The sequence below is a fragment of the Paralichthys olivaceus genome, chromosome 10, assembly GCF_024713975.1.
Source record: "Paralichthys olivaceus isolate ysfri-2021 chromosome 10, ASM2471397v2, whole genome shotgun sequence".
Classification (NCBI taxonomy): Eukaryota; Metazoa; Chordata; class Actinopteri; order Pleuronectiformes; family Paralichthyidae; genus Paralichthys; species Paralichthys olivaceus.
In genome coordinates this window covers 23,179,303-23,199,465 of record NC_091102.1, presented here as the reverse complement: position 1 = coordinate 23,199,465, position 20,163 = coordinate 23,179,303, and the positions used below count along the sequence as shown (strand labels likewise).

Below are 20,163 nucleotides of genomic sequence, written 5' to 3'. Positions count from 1 at the left end.
GGCCCAATAATACTTAAGATTGGCCTCATGAAACATCTTACCGTGTGGTTGTTCAGGTGGATGAGGGGCAGAGGAGGTCTCAGGATGTAGATTCCTGAAAAGATCAATGGTTCAATGGTTCAACCAGTATACTATTTACTTCCTCTGCAGAATAACACATATGGGCCACAGTGTAGAAATTGTTAAAGAAAACCTTTGACAGTCCTCCCACTTTGCTGGGGACAGTGGAGGGGGCTGAGGCCTAAAGACAACAATATAATTTATTTGTATACATTCACATGGTTAGATATAATAATTTTTTAGTCTACGCCAAGAAATATATCCTATATATCATCAAAAATCATGTATGAATCAAAATGTTGTTTGTGCCACAAAAATTACAATATGCTTGTATAATAACATGAATACAGTAACAGAAAAGTAAGAGAAAAGCACAGAGATTGATGTAATTTAATATAAAAAACAAAGAGACACTGTGACACACACATCTACCCATCATTTATCTGGTCTTTGGTCAAACAGTGTCTTACCTTTGTTGAATAAAGTAGAGTAAAGTAGTTGTAGATCGACATCTGCTGTAGTTTGGTGGGCGCGGGCATCTGCATGCCAAAGTGTCCTGATGCTGAACCCCAAAAACATGCTGCTAATAGATGCACTGTGTGAAATTTGAATGGGTGAATGGCATTGCACATGTAGGGCAATTTGAGTGGTCATCAAGATTAGAAATACAAACCATTTACCAGTTATACTTATATATAAAACCAGAAGAAACTCATCAGCTAACTAAACTCCAAGCATGTTGTAAGGAAATAGAAACCTGGAAAAGAGATGCATCATTTAATTATATACAATATTACAATATGCCTACTACCATTATTGGCAATACCTCTATCATTGCAATTGTTAGAACTGCTCCCTTCACCTCTGTCAGACTTGTCTTTTATATAAATAAACAATGATACACCTCTCTTTTTATGTGAGGCTTTGTCTTTTCTCATGAATGATGCAAACATTTGTTGATGCGCTCTGCAACACGCAGCATCTTTTGCACATCGCACTTCTGTCATAATTTCTCGCTATCTTGAACACATTCTTGCTTCACACTTCCTGTCATGAGGGTGGAGTATTTCTAGCGACACAGTGTTCAACACAGCTTTCAACTGTGGTTGACAGCGGCCTCTTCCTGTTTCTGGTAAGTTTTTTTCCATAAAACATTGTTTTTGTGACTTTTACAATCATTTGTGGATATTCTTAAAAACCTGTTGATTCGAACAATGTCTGCAATAAGTGCTAAATAAACTTTAGATTCAAACTATTGTATTTCATGGTGTCACAAGTAAGATAAATCAGGCTACTATGAAAAATGGCTTGTGACAGTTTATGTCAAGACGAAAGAGGAAGACAAGCGTCTTTTTTCTTGGGAGGAAGTTTGCTGAATTTGACACACGATTGACACATTTTCGAGAAAGGGTAACAGGAACTGGATTTTCTATTTAGTTTCTGAATCCATAACTATTAAATTATACTATAGGAACATTTTATTTTAGTTCCAGATTTATTTAATTTTTTTAAATTTTGTTTTTATTGTACATAAATGTACCACTGAGCCACTGGCAGGAAACCTTTGCGTTGTCATTTTGTAGATTCACGATTCTTTATTGTCGTTGTACTACATCAGACAACAACAAAATTAACCTGTTTTTGTAATAAGAGTGCACTTTATGACTGTGACTCTAAGTTTATCATGTACATCAACAACACAACTAACACATTACCGCCTTCAAATTTTTGCTTTTTTGGGGCAAGTTTTTCCTCACTCGAACCGAGGGTCTAAGGACAGAGGGTGTCACTCCCTGTACAGATTGTAAAGCCCTCTGAGGCAAAATGTGTTTTGTGAATTCGGGTTATACAAATAAAATTTGATTGATTGATTGAAATTGACACCTCTACACTCTGTGGTCCTCAGCAGTTATAAAATATTGCCTTGCCATAAAGAATTGCCTTGCCCTTTCTGCCTCAGGCCCATGATAAAGCAGGAGAGTTTCTACATATGATTCTTTAGTGTTTCTTTGACCTTGCTGCTGCTTCTTCATTTGGTAAAATGAAGTTTTGTTGTCTTTGCTGAGTCTAACAAATATGATTTATTTATTTGCTGAAACACTTTGCACATAAATAAAATGAGTCACACCTTATTATTAAACACATTCGTGCTTGTTAACTGTTCCCACAGTAAATGTATTATTAGCCAAATGTACTTATAGTCATTAGATAGAACAGTTTGTTTTCTTTCACTGACACTAATGTGATGGAAGTATTTGACTGTAGCACACCAAGGTGAACGTCATTTAAACTTTTTTGCATGCTCTTTGCAGTTTAATAATGCACAGAATGTCATGTTTTATAAACTCACAACACAAAAAAGTCAACAGATGTGGGCATTTTCCACTCTTTAATCAGACTGTTGATATGTTCCTACCCTCTGATGTTAACATCCAGTTGAATGCTGTGGGATCTGAGTGAGTTTGGACCGACTAAAACTCTTCAGTCTCTAGGAGCGATGCCACATGAATGTCTGAGCAGTCAGTCACAAGCTTATGGCTGTTTTAGGCTCCTAAATATGAGTCAGGAACAAGTCTCTCATTGAACACACTGCAGACACAACCCTCCAACTGTTGTCAGCACATTCCTCCACCACAGTCTGGTGTGCTGAAAGCTTCTGCCCAAAGATTACCTCTATCCACTCTTCTAATGGGAGCTTCAGCAGAAGCATGGTGATAGTCATGTGTTTTTACACCAGATGATTTAGTTTGACTCATGACAATGTCTGACATGTAAGAGCTGTGTTGCCTATTTTTATTATTTGGCTTTAAAAAGGTGATACGTAACAAAATGAAATGTGAAGTAAGATCACATAACTAGATAAAAAAAAAATAACACAAGAAATTACTTCTTTGAAGTCAGCCTAATGCAATATGTTAAAAAGCACAGGAAGGTTTATAATTGAGTGAGTGTATTTGTACTTTTAAGGGGAGAGGACTGAAGTACTAATGTTTGATGAGCTCAGTCTGACTAAATGTTGTTTGATAACCATTGAAATATTGGACAGTGTGTGGATCATTTGTCTAATTAAGGCTTTAGTTTTTATTTCTGCTCTTGTTGTTCTGAGTTGCACTGATAAAATAAGAGTCAAAGCATCAACAGTGCCAGGTCTTATGTCAAAATCAAATGATCTTTGCTGGATTCAAATGAAGCTAGAATAGTTCTGATTAATTCATTGTTTAATTAACCCCCCCTTTGTTTGTCAGAAGCTCCATTTTCAAACCAGAGTGTACACATGGGAAATCTGGAAAAGCAAATTCATTCCACTCTACTGTAAAAATGTATCTTCTGCTTTTTCTTATCTGTCTTTTTGCTGTCAACTCATTTCACCCTGTTAGAATCGTGTAGAGTGATGACTCAGATTTTCCATTGATGTAGCAGGTTTTAATTTGATCCTCTGAAGTTAACCTGCTCCAGAGCAGATTAGAGGTGCAGTGTTGTGAGTTACTATGGTGGATTTGCCACACTATATAAAGTGAAACAGCATCACCGAAATCCGGTGTACAGACCGCAGTTCTGAGGTTATGCTCAATCTGTCAGTGCTTGCATAAGTGAAAGTAAGATGTGCTCTGGGGAAGCTCACTGGAGACTATATTTAATATTTTGACTTAACTTTGACATTTTTAAAATGTATTGTAATGAAGTGTCCACTTTGTTATTTTGCATGTACTGACAATCTATTCTGCATGTAATCACACATATAAACAACTGATTGTGATTCCTCATGAGCTTAGACTGAGTCTGAAAGAGGAAATGCCCCAATGACCCAACCTTTAATGTTCTTGTTTGCCTTTTATGGTGTCAGCAGTGTACAGGAAAGGATTGTATTTTTACATTCAGTATTGTGGCATGAGCTCTGACAGTGGGTGGATGTTTCACACAAATTGAAAAGACAAATTATGTAGTTTTCATATCTAGTTCCCTATTAGTGTCTTTGGACCTTTGATATTCTAAGCCTTCAAGTGTTTCTTATCACAGTCGTGAGCCGCTCATCACCAGTTAACAAACTCTCCAAGGGTAAGGTTTTCTTTATTTTTTTATTAACAAGGTGTGTATTTGGATGATTGTTGATAAATGGTCAATGGGCATCACTTTCTAAAAGTCTCTTATACCCACCTCCTATAGCAAACGGCTTACTGTATTTCAGCAGAGTGGCATTTTAGTACGTCTTTACATAGGCTGACCTAAAGTTGACCTACATTTAATTTACGGTATATCTATCTGTGTCTTATACCTCTCAGTCGAAGTAAAGATCACTCTTTTGAAATTAAGATTGATGAAACCTTTCATCCAAAGTTGGTTTGCTGGTACTACATCATACTGACAAGTGTTTTGTAGGTTTTTGTCCTTCCCACTTACTAACACCCGTAGTCTAGAATATTATACTCTGAACATAATGCCATCCAGTATAAAACCATCACTACCTACGACCTCAATAACAAACATGTAGGGAAATGAAAATAGTCTCAGCCAGAACTGAACATTATTATCTATATATAAGGTATTTTGGTAGTGATGCTGTATTGACTACCTTATTTTATGAGTGTAATAAATACATTAGGTACTGGACATGTATTATCAGTTTCATTAGAAGTATTGTGTTGTTTGCGGTTATTAAATTATCAGTAATAGGGTGAGAAGTATTTGCAAACATAAGGATTTAAGTTTAGTTATGGATCTGTACAATTAATGATTTTACTGACTATTATAACCACCTTGTGTCTATTATAACTAGGGATGTTAAAGGTACAGTGTGTAGAATTTTTTGATATGTAGTGTTGACGTTGCATGTTGCAGCTGAACACCCCTCATCTCACCCTCTCCTTCCAAACATGACAAAGAACCTGTGGTAGCCTTTAATTGTCATAAAAACTCAAAAGGTGTTTAGTTTGTTCAGTCTGGACTAATGTAAAAAACATGGCGGCCTCCGTAGAGAGGGTCCCCTCGATGTAAATATAAAGTATTTTAATATAAAGGGGCTTTTCTGGGGTACAGAAAAACTACAATTCATACAGTTTAGATGAAACACACAAGTGAAAACATCATGAGGATTATTCTACCTTAAATTTCTGCCAATAGTTCCCTTTCACCTAAATCTTACACACTGGACCTTTATAATGTAGGTTAGCACACTTTGTGCCTGTGTTCTCCAGATTATTCTGACACCAACACCAAAATCATTTCACCTCCCCACCAGGTAAAGAAGCTACAAACATGTTGTTAGTATTTAATTATGTAGTATATTCTTGTCTGCACATTCTTCTACACAGAAGTGACTGTTGCATTTTGTTTGATAGTTGTCTAGTTGTTCCTCATTTCCAGTGGATTGGAAATTGCATCTTCTTTTTGGTGCTATAGCATAAAGGCCTCCATGATTAATCTACCAACACCCAGGTCAGAAGTGCCTCAGTGATTCTTATGAGCAAACTTGGGTCAAGAGACTGGGTTGGTCAATATGACTCTCATCATATATACTTGTCTGTCAGGAGCAAAGGAGAAAGTTAGATGAAATTTGTACAGAGACACAGTCATACAGATGGAAGTCACGGGTGGATTTGTCTATAAAACATTGGCTTTAAAATGTGAGGCCAACAACTTATTCCTCCTGTTCAGGGTGCATTCTCTATAAGCAAGGTGTACAATATTATTGGCTTTAATAGAAATGTGTACTGACTTTCAGAATGAAAGTTTTTGGGATAAATATTATTATGAAAAATAAGGGCACCATCCTTTAATAAAATAGTATATTTGATAGGTGATTGGCTATATACTAATAATGAAGAGTAGGCAGTCACATTAGAGTGAGTCTTCAAACCAAGCTGACTGGCACCCTCTGCTGGTAATCCACAGCGGTTGCACTTCACTTCTCTGCAGTCTTGCCTCCAATGCAAACGTCTAACAAGGCCCAGCACGTCATCTCCTGTTGTCACACCTTGTAAGAGTTCCACCGACTGAAATACATTTGTTGGTTTTCTTCCGGTTGTGATCTGTATATTTTACTCCTTAAAACAACTTGACCCGAGAAGAATTACTTTTGCCCCAATCTTCTAAGTAACACTGCCAAATCTGAATTTATACAATGAATAAGAAATGAGGTCATGGTATTTGATGTTTTCAGGTGTACATCAAGAATAAAGTACTTCAAATGAGTATGATAGTCAGTATATTGTGGTCCTGTCATAATCCTGCTGAGAGAAAATGTGTTTGTTTTTTGTCAACAGGAGATGGATCAGTGTTTGTTGTTTCTTCTGCTTCTGTTGATGGGAGGAAATGGTAAGATTAAAAAGGCAACATTGCACTACTTTTTTGCAAATCTTAAAGATCATCTAATGATATGTTGATATTGAATCAATGATTCAGTTGTAATATCAAATGACTATGTTCAATACCCCAAGTATTGTATGAACTACACAGTAACCAGTTTGTCATTGGCTAGCCAGGTGGTGGAATTAATTCAAGGGCAAAAACAGGGAAACAGTGAATTTCAGTAATAAAGCATGCTCAGGCCATGTTCTCATTCAGTTCACAAGGAACCTTATTCCCTAAAGTTGTAAAACCTGCTGACTTTAACCTCACCTGGTTTTCATCACAGCAGGAATACTAAAATAAAAATAATAAGAATGAATGATGCTGATAAAATACCTAGGTTTTTATTAAGATTTTTTTAAATTTGTGATGAACAAGTGTTAGAAGTACTGAGTGAGGACCCTGTGAGGCTTGTTTTGTCACAAGAAGACACTGGACAGCATACGTCATAATGAGGTTCAGTCTATTACCAAGCAGTGATAGACTCACCAATATCAATGACAACTGTTTTATGAATTATAAGGTGAACACATTATTAACAATCTACCTCTGAATACATATTTCATTACCGTTGAGGGATTTCAATAAAATAAACATTGCTGTTGACTTGAGATTGCTTCATGCACTTTGTTTGCAACAATCTTACTGAAGGCAGGAATCAGTTTGAATGGATTTCAGTCATTTGTGTCTAAAACATATTATTTCAGCAGTTTGTACAGTTTATGTGTTTGTGTTGTAAAGAGTTTGTGGTTTTATTTGCAGGTTCGTGTCAACAAGAGGAAGTTTGCGCAAAGTCAGTGATCAACACCTGCAATGACTGTATCAGATCTGGGCCATACTGTATGTGGTGCCAACAGCTGGTGAGGAAGAAACGTAATGTAACATCTGTCACTGCTCAGGGTTTGATATCAACACACAACCACATGTAACAACTCTGGTAAACACGACTAAGCAGAGAAGTAAACATTACAATTATTGAACAAGTCCGAGGTCACACACAGGTAAGCAGCAACAAGCAAGCAGTAGACAACAATAATAATAATAATAATAATAAAAAAAACACAAGGGTGGACATAAGGAAAAGGCTGGAGAGCAACGTACACACAATGAGATACAGAGAGAATGTGGCAGAGAGCAAGCGGGGGAGTTGAATGGAGAACAGGTGAGGATGGTCAAGGGGCTGATAAACTACATTATTCTGAAGGCTTTACATGAACAGAACATGGTTTCAGTGACAAGACAGTACTCTAACTCACCGTCCAGTCTAATAAGAATACACCTGTTCTGGTTGTTTATGGGTTTTTCTATCTACAGGCAACATTAATTGGAAATGCATTATTTATAACATCATCATTCAGTCATCAGTCTCTGTAAACTGTTAGCTCACACTCTAACCACGTGCTAAAAAATCTATGATCAGTCTGTTTATTGAGATTAATATTGAGCAGGACTGAGAATAGCATATTTTATTTTATTGCTGCAGTAGTCTAAAGTGCTTTCAGATAATGTATGTTATGATTTGGCTTTATATAAATAAAATACAATTGTAATGAATTGAATTAGAAATCCTTCCTACTACATATAAAGAGCAGCAGCAGGTAGAGCTCTTCTTACCTGTTACATTGCTGTCTCGATGAGAACACAAGAAACACTACCACAGAACAATTTCATCATTACACAACAGTAGTCCGTCATAAGTTGCTTCTGGCAGATCCAAAGTGCAGAACACAAACACAGCAGACTGACGGATACAAAAAAGGTTTATTAATCGACTGCTGGAGCTGTAGAAAATGAACAGTAACGAAGAAAACCTGGTCCTAACATAGTCACATCATAGGACCAGGTTTCTCTCTAATTCAATTGTAAACACTCCCTGCAAACATTTTATCATGCAAGTCTTTAAAATTGTAAATTGTGAAATTGAAAAGTATTTTTTCTCATACTTAAGAACAGAACAGCTACCAGTGTTAAATTGATTTGTTGCTTGGTGAATTAAAACAGTCTTTTGGCGGCAGCTTACATCCATCAAATGCCTGAATTAAATATTAAATGAAGGTTGATGACCAGTGAATCACCAGTGATGGCAATGATGGTAAAATGGCAGATGTGGCACTGATTTGTGAATAAATACAGTAATGATATTTTTTGGATTGATTTAAAAAAGTTTTTTGGATTGAGTATGCTGATGAAATTAGCATGATAGAAATAAATAATATAATGCATAAATCCTGTGAACCATATTGTATTATTTGAGACTAGCATTATTTGAATAATTTTCAGGAAAGCTAACTTAAAGGCTCAGTGTGTAGAATTTTGTGAGATCTAGAAGTGAAGTATCATGTTGCAGCTGCATACTCCTCATCTCACCCTCCACATCCAAACATGAAAGGTTTTAATTTGTCCAGTTTGTATATATTCGATTTCTGCCAAAAATGCCTTTCACCTAAATCTTACATTCTGAACCTTTAACACTTAAACCTCATGCAGGTAACCTGAGGCAGTACTAACAATGCTATCTTGCTGTCTCTTGTGGTGTCTTTTTGACTTCTCTTTGTAAAGAACTTCACCAAAGCTGGCGAGCAGGAAGCAGCACGCTGTGACACCCAAGCGCAGTTGATAGCAAAAGGCTGTATGAAGGAGGAAATCATCTCCCCCCAGCACAGTGTCCTCATCAACAAAAAAGATCCTCTGACCACTTCGTTCAAAGAGCTGGCTGCTGTTCAGCTCAGCCCACAGAAGATTAGTCTGAAGCTACGACCTGGTAAGTGGAATCAGTTAATGCAGACATTTAATTAAAGGTGCAGTGTTGAATGTAGTGCCATCTAGTGGTGAAGTTACATGTTGCAGCTAAAATTTTAAAATCCCCACTGATTTGATTCAAGTCTTCTTTCTCTTGTGTTAACAGGGCTTCCTGCCACGTTCAATGTTTCTTTTAAGAGAGTTCAGGGTTATCCAGTCGATCTCTACTACCTGATGGACCTGTCTTACTCCATGAAAGATGACTTGGAAAATGTCAAAGGACTGGGACAAAATCTTTTTGCAGCTCTGAAAAATATCACTGCACATGCTCAAATAGGTATGAGGTAATCCGAATCTAACAATATGAATGAACAGAATCCTTATATTAGTTATTTTGTTCTGCTTTAGAATACAGCCACAAGCTAGAATGTAATTATACATAACTTTATATATATAAAGACCGGTGACAGCAGTATGGTTTAGTGTGAGTCATCCTCTTACCAGAATGCTGAAGATACTGAACCACAAATTGCACCTGACGGCACTGCTGTGTATGAGTGATGTGTAGGAGAGAAAGTGCTTCACATGGATGCACTGTATGTGTGTGTGAATGGGTGAACAGCAAAACTTTAAAGCACTTTGAGTGGTCATCAAGACTAGAGAAGCACTATGTTAATAACAGGCATGTACAATTATCCTCCATACATTTCATTGTAAAATTAGAACAGCTGGGTGGCACCAGACAGACGAGCTAGAATCTGTTATTCTATTGGATCTTATATACGAACCTTATGTCATCTTTTTCAAAATGTACTTTAACTTTAACTTGGCCCTTCAGTAACCTTGATTGGGACAAGCTCTAGTTTTTTTCAATTTCAAAAGCTTTAATAATTGTTCCATATTGAGGAGACATACTGTTGGATAATATTTTATGTTAAGAAGGCAGCAATCTGTGACTGAACTAGTGATGTTGCTTCTTTAATGAACTTTGGATGTTGCTTGGACTCGTGTTATCATGAGAAGACAGCATTAATCCCTCATTATACCTCTGACGTTTAGATTTATTTTGATGTTGGTGCATTGTGATTCTCAAATACAGTGTTGCTCTATTGACAGGATGAGCAAAACTAAATGAAGCTTGATGTCCATGAAACCTGTCAATATGTGTTCTTACTGGCTCTGTGTTTGTCCTGTGTATGTAATTCTGTGGATAGAGGTTGAACAGTTGCTTTGTCTTTGTTACGTGGCTGAGGGGGTAGAGCGGTCGTCCTCCAACCAGTAGGTCGGAAGTTCAATCCCCAGTCTTCCCATCTGCATGCCAAAGTGTCCTTGGGCAAGATGCTGAACCCCAAAAAACTGCCCAATAGAACATCAAAAAAAGTGCTAGCTATAGAAGCACTGTATGAATGTGTGTGTGAATGGGTGAATGGAAAACTGTAGTGTAAAGCGCTTTGAGTGGTCTTCAAGACTAGAAAAGCGCTATATAAATACAACCATTTAACTGTAGGCTGTGAGTGTTGGTGATGTGGTTCTTGTAGTTGTTGGCTGCTGACACACATTGAAAATCTGCTCCACAGTCAAAAATTACTCTCAAGGGTTTCGAACACTTCACTATCATTAAGCTATAAATGATGGGGCACAATGTTAGCATCAAAAATATCCATTTTGAACTTCTTTAAATTCTGCAGATGTTCCTCAGCAATGGTGCAGTTGTTAAAGGGATCTTGATATTATCATTTTGGGTGGCTGTGGCTGATGAGTTAAAGTGGGTAGCCACTAACCAGAAGGTCGGTGGTTCGCTTATTAGATCACCGAGATACCTAATCCTAAATTGCCCCAGACCGTTGTGCTGCTAGTGTGTGAGTTGTATGCGATAGAAAATACTGTATGTAAAAGAGTGAATGTGGCTTGTAGTGTAAAGCGCTCCGAGTGGTCGAAAATCACCCTAAATGACTGCCATGATGACATTTTGCACCAATTCAAGTAGCAGATTATGAAACGATTAGCGGCTGTATTCTAAAGTGTTGCTTTTTATACATGTGGATGTCAAATTTGAACACACCTCACTGATCTGAATGTTTCCTACATATTTGCTATTTCACAAAAACAAAAATTTGGAATTTATTAGTAAGTAATAAACATTTCTATAACTACAGGGTTTGGTGCCTTCGTTGATAAGACAGTCCTCCCTTACACCAACACCAACAAGGACAAACTGCAGAAGCCATGTGATGAGGACTACCAACAGTGTCAGGCAGCATTTGGCTACAGACATGTGCTCAGTATGACACCACATGAGGATGAATTCAGAAGAGAAGTGACAAGGCAGTTCATTTCTGGGAACTTGGACTCTCCTGAAGGGAGTCTTGATGCCATGATGCAGGCTGCTGTATGTGGGGTAAGGACTTAACCAAAGAAATGAGTATAAACTGTGAGTAACACAAGATAAGTGAGTATGTTTTATTAAAAAATAGTAAATCTAGAAAACCCTCTTTTGTGCCCACTCAAGTAGAAATACCTCATATCATAAATTTGAGGCTAAAGGCCAGGCTCCTTTAGCAGGTGGTATTAGCTTAAATCGATCGTGACATCTATACAAGGTACAAACCACAAATGACAACAATAAGTATGGAACATTGAACCAACAAAAGAAATAAAGACTCAAGAATTGGTTTGATGGATAGTGCTCTAATATGGAAATGATGTGTTCCATTTTCAAGGGTTATTTGTTGAGTTACGTTTTAATTACCTCTGGAGTTGAAGCTCTCAGTTTTACTCTGGGGCACATTGATCAAAAATGTGTATGTTTGTTTGCGGTGCGAGTGATAGCAGACATTCATGTTAATGTGAATCAAAGAACCCTTATTGCTTCAATGTATTGAAACAATAAGGGTCAGTTTATAAGAGTTTCTTTGACCTTGGCAGGTAAACAAACACACTTTATGAAAAGTAGTCCAGCCATTTGAGCGGTGCCTCCTACGTGTGTTAAACAAAACAAAGAGGAAACATGGAGATTGAAAATGGACAAGAAGTGTAAATAATCAGTTTACATGGAAAAGATAATAATTAAGTAAGAACACATCATGTCCTCATAGGAACTTTTCATTATATGAGTGACCTTTTTTTTACACACATGAAGTACAGCCCAATGAAAGCAACTCCCAACCAGTCACTTTATAATTCTGTTTGAAGTGCAGTTGTGTTTCCTGGAACATTTGTTCAGTGACTGTCAAACTAATTATATATATTATAAAGTTTTGTTGACATTAGTGCTGCCCTGTTCGTTAACATAAAGACGAAACAAGCCTTTGTGGCTCTTTGGTTCCATTTGCACAGGTCAAAGTTTGGTCAAGGTTATGGACAGATGTCTGTGAAAACGTCAATGCTGACTTGAAATGTAAAGAGGGTCATTTGTTTTTCAAACCACAACCACAGTCTTTCCCTAACATTAAAACTGAACACTGATCTCTGGGTTCTGTCCCCTTCACTCATCTCCTACTGCCATCAAAATCACAACAGCACACTCAAAACAGGAATCTTTATTCTCAAACCTTTTTGCATAGCAGGTCAGTGAGGTTTAAAGTGTCTTTTAAAGGTACAGTGTGTAGAATTTTGTGATATCTAGTGTTGAAATTGCATGTTGCAGCTGAACACCCCTCACCTCACCCTCTCCTTCCAAACATGAAAAAGAACCTGTGGTAGCTTCAGTTGTTATAAAAACTCAAAAGGTGTTTAGTTTTTTCAGTCTGGACTAATGTAAAAAACATGGCGGCCTCTGTAGAGAGGTTCTCTTCAATGTAAATATAAAGTATTTAAATATAAAGGACCTTTTCTGGGCTAAAGAAAACTACAATTCATACAATTTAGATGAAATGAACTAGCGAAAACATCATGAGGATTATTCTATGTAGGATTTCTGCCAATAGATCCTTTTCACCTAAATCTTACACACTGAACCTTTAAGTTAAAAAAAAACAATGTGATAGATGCTTGTTTTAACCTGCTTTAACTAGATCCCTGTCACATAATGCTGTTTAGGACAAAATTGGATGGAGGAAAAGCAGCACTCGACTGATTGTACTGACCACTGATGATGGATTCCACATGGCTGGTGATGGAAAACTGGCAGGCATTCTGGAACCCAATGATGAACAATGCCACATGGAGAACAAACTTTACACCAAGAGCAGTGAGATGGTAAGTATGAAAACAGGGAATCAACAGTTAACAGAAATGCTGTGCCATGTTATAATATAGTTTGTGGGCAAAATATGAAAAAATATTATAAAAATAATATTCTTATTCTCAATCATCATCATCACAATAATTCCCCACAGATTTTCTTGAAAAACAACTGTTGCATCTTGGTCAATTGCCCTTTTTTAAGAGCTGTAACATGGATATTAGCTTTACATGATTTCACTGATTGCTTTGTGCAGGACTACCCTTCTGTAGGACAATTAGCTATGCAGTTGGAAAAAAACAATATTCAACCAATATTTGCAGTGACAAATAATATGGAGCATGTGTACAAGGTAGGTCAAATTTACTTTACATTTTTTGTTTACCTACAGAACAAATATAACACTGTTACCCTGGCTGATTATTCATTTCACCTTATCTTTTTTAATGTTTTTATGTATTCCCAGCAACTCTCTCAAATGATTCCAAAATCAGAGGTGGGAGTTCTGTCATCAGATTCTAACAATGTGGTTCAGTTGATTGAAAGTGCCTACAATGTAAGTTGTTTCATAGAGAAATTAAGCTATTCTCCTTTTGTATATTTCATCTCCCGAGTTTGTGCTTTTTTGTGAATATCTTATAATTTTCCTAAATGTGTAATTTATGACAGCGGTTGTCCTCCAAAGTGACTGTGACCCATGACAATCTCCCAGACAATGTAAGAGTTGTCTACAAACCTATATGCAAAAATCCAGGACCAGCAGGGGACAGCAATGGGGTTTGTGACAATGTGCGTGTGGGAGAAGAGGTCAGTTCCTTTTATTTATACATATAAACTTGTTTTTCATGGTGAAATATGCCAAGTGCACAAAGTTCTTATTCTGTCAGTTTGGGGTTACATTTTTGTAGTGGATATCCTCATGTTTACGTTGTGATTCTTATTGAAAAGCAGTCTGTCCGTTCGCCATGCTCCTCCAAGTCTTGGTGGCAGCAGGATTAACAGTCACCCTTCTCCCCAGCCCCCTCCTCCAGCTCTTCTGAGCCGATTGCAAAGGCATCCCCAGATCAGATGGGATATGTTAACTGATCACTGTGTTCAGAGTCTTTTCTCAGAGTTTCCTTCTAGTTGGACATGCTGTGTCCATCAAATGCACAGACCTACATCGTTTATCAACTTATTCAACTGACTGCTAAACCTCAGCTTCATGAAATATTGGGAATATAATTGAATTCAGATTTTTGTATTTGTATAGCACCAACTCAGAACATAATTATATTATGATGTAAAGTCACTTTACACAGAAAGGGCATTAGTAACCCAACAGTTCCCACCTTCAACACTTGGTGACAGAAGATCTTATCAAATGACAATAATAGCAATGGGAGTGTCATTGAACATCAATACAAGAGAAGATGAAGAAAAGAGTGTTTTTCTCAACACATTTCTTGTTTTCATTGTTTTTACACCTCAGTCTTACTCATCACCTATACTCCTACTCTTTCTCCAGATCGCTTTTGAAGTCACAGTCACAGCACAATCGTGTATGGAGAACAAGTCTTTCACTATCAGACCACTGGGCATTAAGGACACATTGACAGTGAGCTTATCTACAAACTGTGAGTGTCAGTGTAAGGACCCTAATGAGGCAAGCCACATACACTGCAATAGGAAGGGAGGAGTTCACTGTGGTATCTGCAGGTAAGGTACAATCAGTGTAAGAGCATCTCAGAAAATGGGAGAACCCTATAGCAGTAAATGGAATCACTATTGTAGATGATATATTTGTGATAAGCTACCAGCTACTGCTTGGGAAGTGAACTGCCTAATTATCTGTTATTATTGTAGCAACAGGACTTCCCTATTCAACCAGAGCTGTGTGTGTAAATGATTTGCCCAATGTTTAACATACTCACAAATGCCTCTGAGAGTGTGAACAGAGAGTAGAGGGTCTAGGTAAATGTTTCACTTAGATTTAAATTTGAACTGCCTTTTCTATTGTGTTGTTTGCAGCTGCCATGATGGCTTTGTTGGTCAGTTCTGCAACTGTTCCATTGGCAATAAAGACGAGTCATCCTGTCAGAGGCAGAATGGAACAGAGTGTGAGGGTCGTGGAGATTGTGTGTGCGGCAGGTGCCAGTGCCACACCACAGAGGGTGGAAAGCGTTACCATGGTGACTTCTGCGAGTGTAATGATGAACACTGTGAGAAGTTCCAGAACAAACTGTGCGGAGGTAGTGTTTCACTCACTTAGTTATCCTTCCCTGCATTTTTAAGCTTTACCCTGTCCAGTACCTTAACTGGAAGAGGGGTATTGTTCTTGCCTGTGTGCCTGTGTGCCTGTGTGCGTGTTTGCATGTGCGTGTGTGTGTAAAGGAGAGTATTACATGATTAGGATTTGGAGTTGATTTGTCAAAGGTCAACAAATGAAAAAAATACATTTTCAAAGATATGTCCATCTAAAGCATATTATTCAGAAAAGGATTCCCCATCATATAATGTAATATGATAACATCATAAAGTCAAAAAAGTCAGAAAATTAGGTCAGACATGCATCTTTAAAGGTACCCATGCATCCTGTAAGATTATAGAAACGATCTAAAGCTTGTTGAAAAATAATCCATGATCATATGGTAGGAATGACATCATTATATAGGAATGACATCATTATGACGTGGCATTATTATTGTTTTGTATTGTATATTATATTTTCACCACCTCTGTAAATACCACAAGATAGCCGCACCCGCATGTTGGATATTTCAGCTTCATTTTCGTACAATGGCATTGTCAATCTTTATGTACAGTCTTTGTGTGTTCCCCTCATTCCTTGTCAGTTTGTCTGTTACTGCCCTCAGTGTTCCTGTCTTTTGACCTTTTTCTTGCTCTTCACTATCTTCACCCCATCATGTGCTTGGATTGGCTGGAGTTGGCTGTAGCAGATTCAGACCACGTTTTAACCAGGTTGGACATCTGCGACACATCGGCGAGCCTCTCTAGTCGCGTCTTGGAAGAGTAAACACATAGTGATTGATGAGTGCCGACCGAGGGCTGATCATGTGCCATGCAAAACTTGTTGGGTACTGGAAAACTGGGCAGTAAATCACGTATTGTGTTTGCATTTCCAGTTTTACTTCTGATGGGTCTTTATCCAGGAAGCCATTGCATTGTGACATTTCACCATAATGCCATGAACATGAATTTAACACAAATAGGATGTAGACTAATATTTTGTTAAGGAACCTTGAAGTGAATCTCTTATGCTCATATTCACCTCTATTGCTTGTCTCCTGGTCCACTATGGAAGCTTTGCATGGTTCACAGTTCAGAAAAACTTGATTTTCTCAAACTATCATGCAGTCGATTCCTCCTTGAGATCCTCCAAACATTAACGTCCATGCTCTAACTCTCCTCTTTATTCACCACAATTTCCAGGAAATGGCGAGTGCAAGTGTGGAAGTTGCGATTGTCACACAGGCTACGAGGGCTCAGCCTGTCAGTGCATGGTGTCTGAGGAGGGCTGTCGAACACTTAACGACACCGTGTGCTTCGGTAGAGGATCCTGCAAGTGCAACCGCTGTCAGTGTAAGGAGGGATACCAGCGGCCACACTGCCAGCACTGCCTTGGCTGCTCTGACCCATGCCTGACCAAACTGTAAGGCTTCCAAACTCAACTTTGGAAATATTAGTAAAGGTTTAGCTCACCGAATTACAAAACAGAGACCAGTATTATATCACGAATGAGTCAAGCTCTACTGCTAGCCTATGTTGAGATCTTGAGGCTTACTTTGAAGTATAAACTGTTGCTATTCATTTTTCAGGAACTGCATTGAATGCCTCGGCTTTGATTCTGGTCCCTTTAAGAAAAACTGTAGTGAGGCTTGCAGCAAGAGCGTTAATCATGGGATGGTAGAGAAGTTCACAATAACAAGCAAGCAGTGCCACCAGAAGGACTCAGGGGGCTGCTGGATCACATATAAGCTGGACCAGCTGGTTGGAGAGGACAGCTACAGGGCAGAAATTCTGACAAAGAGAGGTAAGCTGTTAATTAAAAGTACAGATAACAACTTCAGCGCTGGGACTTCAGACAATGGGTCCTATTTCAGCTTCCTCACCAGATTATGTAAACCACATGTGGTTTTCCTTGGCAGGTCTAAATTGACTTTTGCAAGGCAGAAAAAGGGTTACAGTGGTGCATCGTTCAAAACGGTTTCTAACGGCACTCACATAATTAATAATGCATGTGTTTTGGGCAAAAAATACAATACATGAATCAGTGTGCAATATCACTTCACTTTAAAAGGCACCCATTGCGATTATAATGGAAGATTTAGCAGGTAGAGGAAGAAATGTCTGTGTGTAACAAGTGTACATTGTACACATTCCTGATGGTGAAAAGCACTGTCTTGCACCATTAAAATAACATTGAATTTCCATGCCATTCACTTCACAATTCAAGACAAGGATTTTGTTGGGCAAGTGCGATTTCTGCAGCACAAAGGTGCCTGAACACTCAATTTTAAGACCAATATAACCATATATGTTTTACACGCGCAAACCTTCAGTAGACCAGGCCCTAAGTGTTAGATGGGGTCCTGAGATCTTTTTGCTGATAACACCAGTATTACAATTTCTGACTTTAGTAGATTACAAATCTAGAATTCTTTTTACTCTGAATACAACTCGGTTCAAAACTGGTTTCTAACAAGGAAACATGTACTGAGTAAGTCAGCAGTGGGGTTTACCATACAGTAATCCTTTGATTTGCCTATTATTTATTTTCATCCATTTAAATACCCTGCCAGATGTAAATCATTTAAATGCTATTTCCCTAAGACCTATTGCAGATTTCTGCAGCTTCAGGTCTATTCAAGCTCTATTTTTCTGATCTTAAAAAGATTTATTTTTATGCTGATATAATTGTTTTATTATCCAGGTGCATGTACAGTATAGAGTCTGAAAGGTCAGCAGACATTCCTTCTTACATTTTAGATATGTGTAATAGCTTCATGATTTATAACTCTTCCTCCAGACTGTCCAGAACCACCCAACGTCATAGCTATTATTGGAGGCTCCATAGTATCTGTGGCTCTTATTGGAATCTTGTTGCTGATGCTCCTCAAGTTGATATTCTACATGAGGGACCTGAAGGAGTTCAGGAAATTTGAAAATGAAAAGAAGATGTCAAAGTGGGCAAAGGTGAGACACTTTATTATTACTGCTAACACAACTTGAAATAATCACCATCTTACGGATTTCATGGCGTTGTTACTTAGTGTGAACTTACTTTGCAGTCAGGACACCTTCTTTTAGTTTGAAAGAAAGGCTACACAACCCTGCAGTGCAGCAGCAGTGTGGTGTGCTGTACAGCAGGAAGTACTGTGTTGACACAATGAGGCTGCGGGGGTCAGAGTAGATGCTGGGGACATGTGATGTTCAACTTTAATGCTGAGGACTAAGCGTCATATCCATTCATCTCTAATGTTACATGTTACAAAGCCCTCTGAAAGGTCAACTACACATTCTAAGTCATGGAGCAGATATACAGGTTAAGTCAGAAATCAATCAGACCGTACACCCCAAAGGAAAACAAACATACAGCCTGCTAACCTGACGTTATTTAAATGAAATGTAGCTTGAACTCCACAACCCTTCAAATGTCACACTCCATGGCACTGGCGTCCCAGGGCAATATATGACAGTATTCATCCGCAGTAAGCGTTCTAGCAATTCTCGAGATGGTCTGTGGTAATATGATACGATAAATGCTGAACTTGGAAATGGAAATTAACTAATCATCGGGTTTTCTCTGTCACCAGGCTGACAACCCACTGTTCCAGAACGCCACCACCACTGTGGCCAACCCCATATTCACTGGGGAATGAGAGCTTCCACTGCAGCACGGCGATCTCTCAGCATTGCTCTGTTAAATGATTGTATGTCACTTATGTTAGTTTAATTTGTTTCATAATGCTCATGTGCTGTTAGCTAGTGGAAAGAGGGGATTGATTGTAGTTACATGGTATATCCAGGAATATTTTTATCTTATTTCTGCACTGAGAGCTACCCATTAACATTGCTCGCACGCTGAATTTCCTCGCGCTTTTCATGTAAAATTATAATTCTCTTTTTCTTTCACATCTAAGGCTTTGATAATTACATTTAACATTTTTTGTCTGTCAGGTGTAATAAACAGCTTCTCCAGTCTAGATATCAGTTAGTACATAACCACACTTTTTATTTGTATAGCCCATATTCACAAATCACAATTCTTCTCATAGGGCTTTAACAAGCTGTGACATCCTCTGTTCTTAACCCTCAACAAGAGTGAGTGAAAGGAAAGTAGAAACCTCAGAGAGCCACATGTGAGTGATCCCTCTCCCAGGACGGACAGAATTGCAATAGATGCCACATGTATTCATACACGTAGAGGAAGATTCTTTTTAAATGTTCATTGAGATCATTCACCCTCAGATGCTGATACTATCTTATCTGATACTGTCAATAGTGTTAGGAGCCTGAGTTTCACTTGTACCATCAGAACATATTATTCATAGGAAAACAAAGGCAATTGTCTAAGCATGTGCAGTATGGATCCCCCCCGTGTATTTGCTGCAAGGTCTCAGACCAGGAGGGTTACCACTTCCCACCAGAACTCATGCTACTGAATGACTTTTGGTCTAAATTATTTGTCATTCATGAAACAATGAATAATTTGATATACTCGTGTAATGTGTAAACTGGAATGCCAGCAAGTCAACTGTTTCATAAATGATGAATTTATTATTGGGGTCAGATGTGTGGTCACAATTATTCAAGTCAAATGTCTAATTGCAGGT

At 38.1% G+C, this 20,163-nt stretch overlaps 1 protein-coding gene across 2 annotated transcripts; it reads left to right on the top strand.

The window, feature by feature from the left end:
- The first annotated feature begins 1,011 nt into the window (after positions 1-1,011).
- Positions 1,012-20,115, top strand: itgb2 (integrin, beta 2). Of its 2 annotated transcripts, none has more exons than XM_020099720.2 (16): positions 1,012-1,192; positions 6,321-6,372; positions 7,168-7,265; positions 8,965-9,166; positions 9,311-9,481; positions 11,301-11,542; positions 13,183-13,341; positions 13,584-13,679; positions 13,794-13,883; positions 13,997-14,134; positions 14,835-15,025; positions 15,338-15,558; positions 16,760-16,979; positions 17,146-17,360; positions 18,357-18,523; positions 19,144-20,115. In XM_020099720.2, exons 2-16 carry the CDS (start codon positions 6,324-6,326, stop codon positions 19,207-19,209), a joined length of 2,325 nt encoding a protein of 774 aa, XP_019955279.1. In that variant the 5' UTR covers positions 1,012-1,192; positions 6,321-6,323; the 3' UTR covers positions 19,210-20,115. The 2 variants fall into 2 exon arrangements, with proteins under 2 accessions (XP_019955279.1, XP_019955280.1); XM_020099721.2 differs by lacking the exon at positions 1,012-1,192 and adding an exon at positions 3,893-4,116.
- Positions 20,116-20,163: the final 48 nt, after the last annotated feature.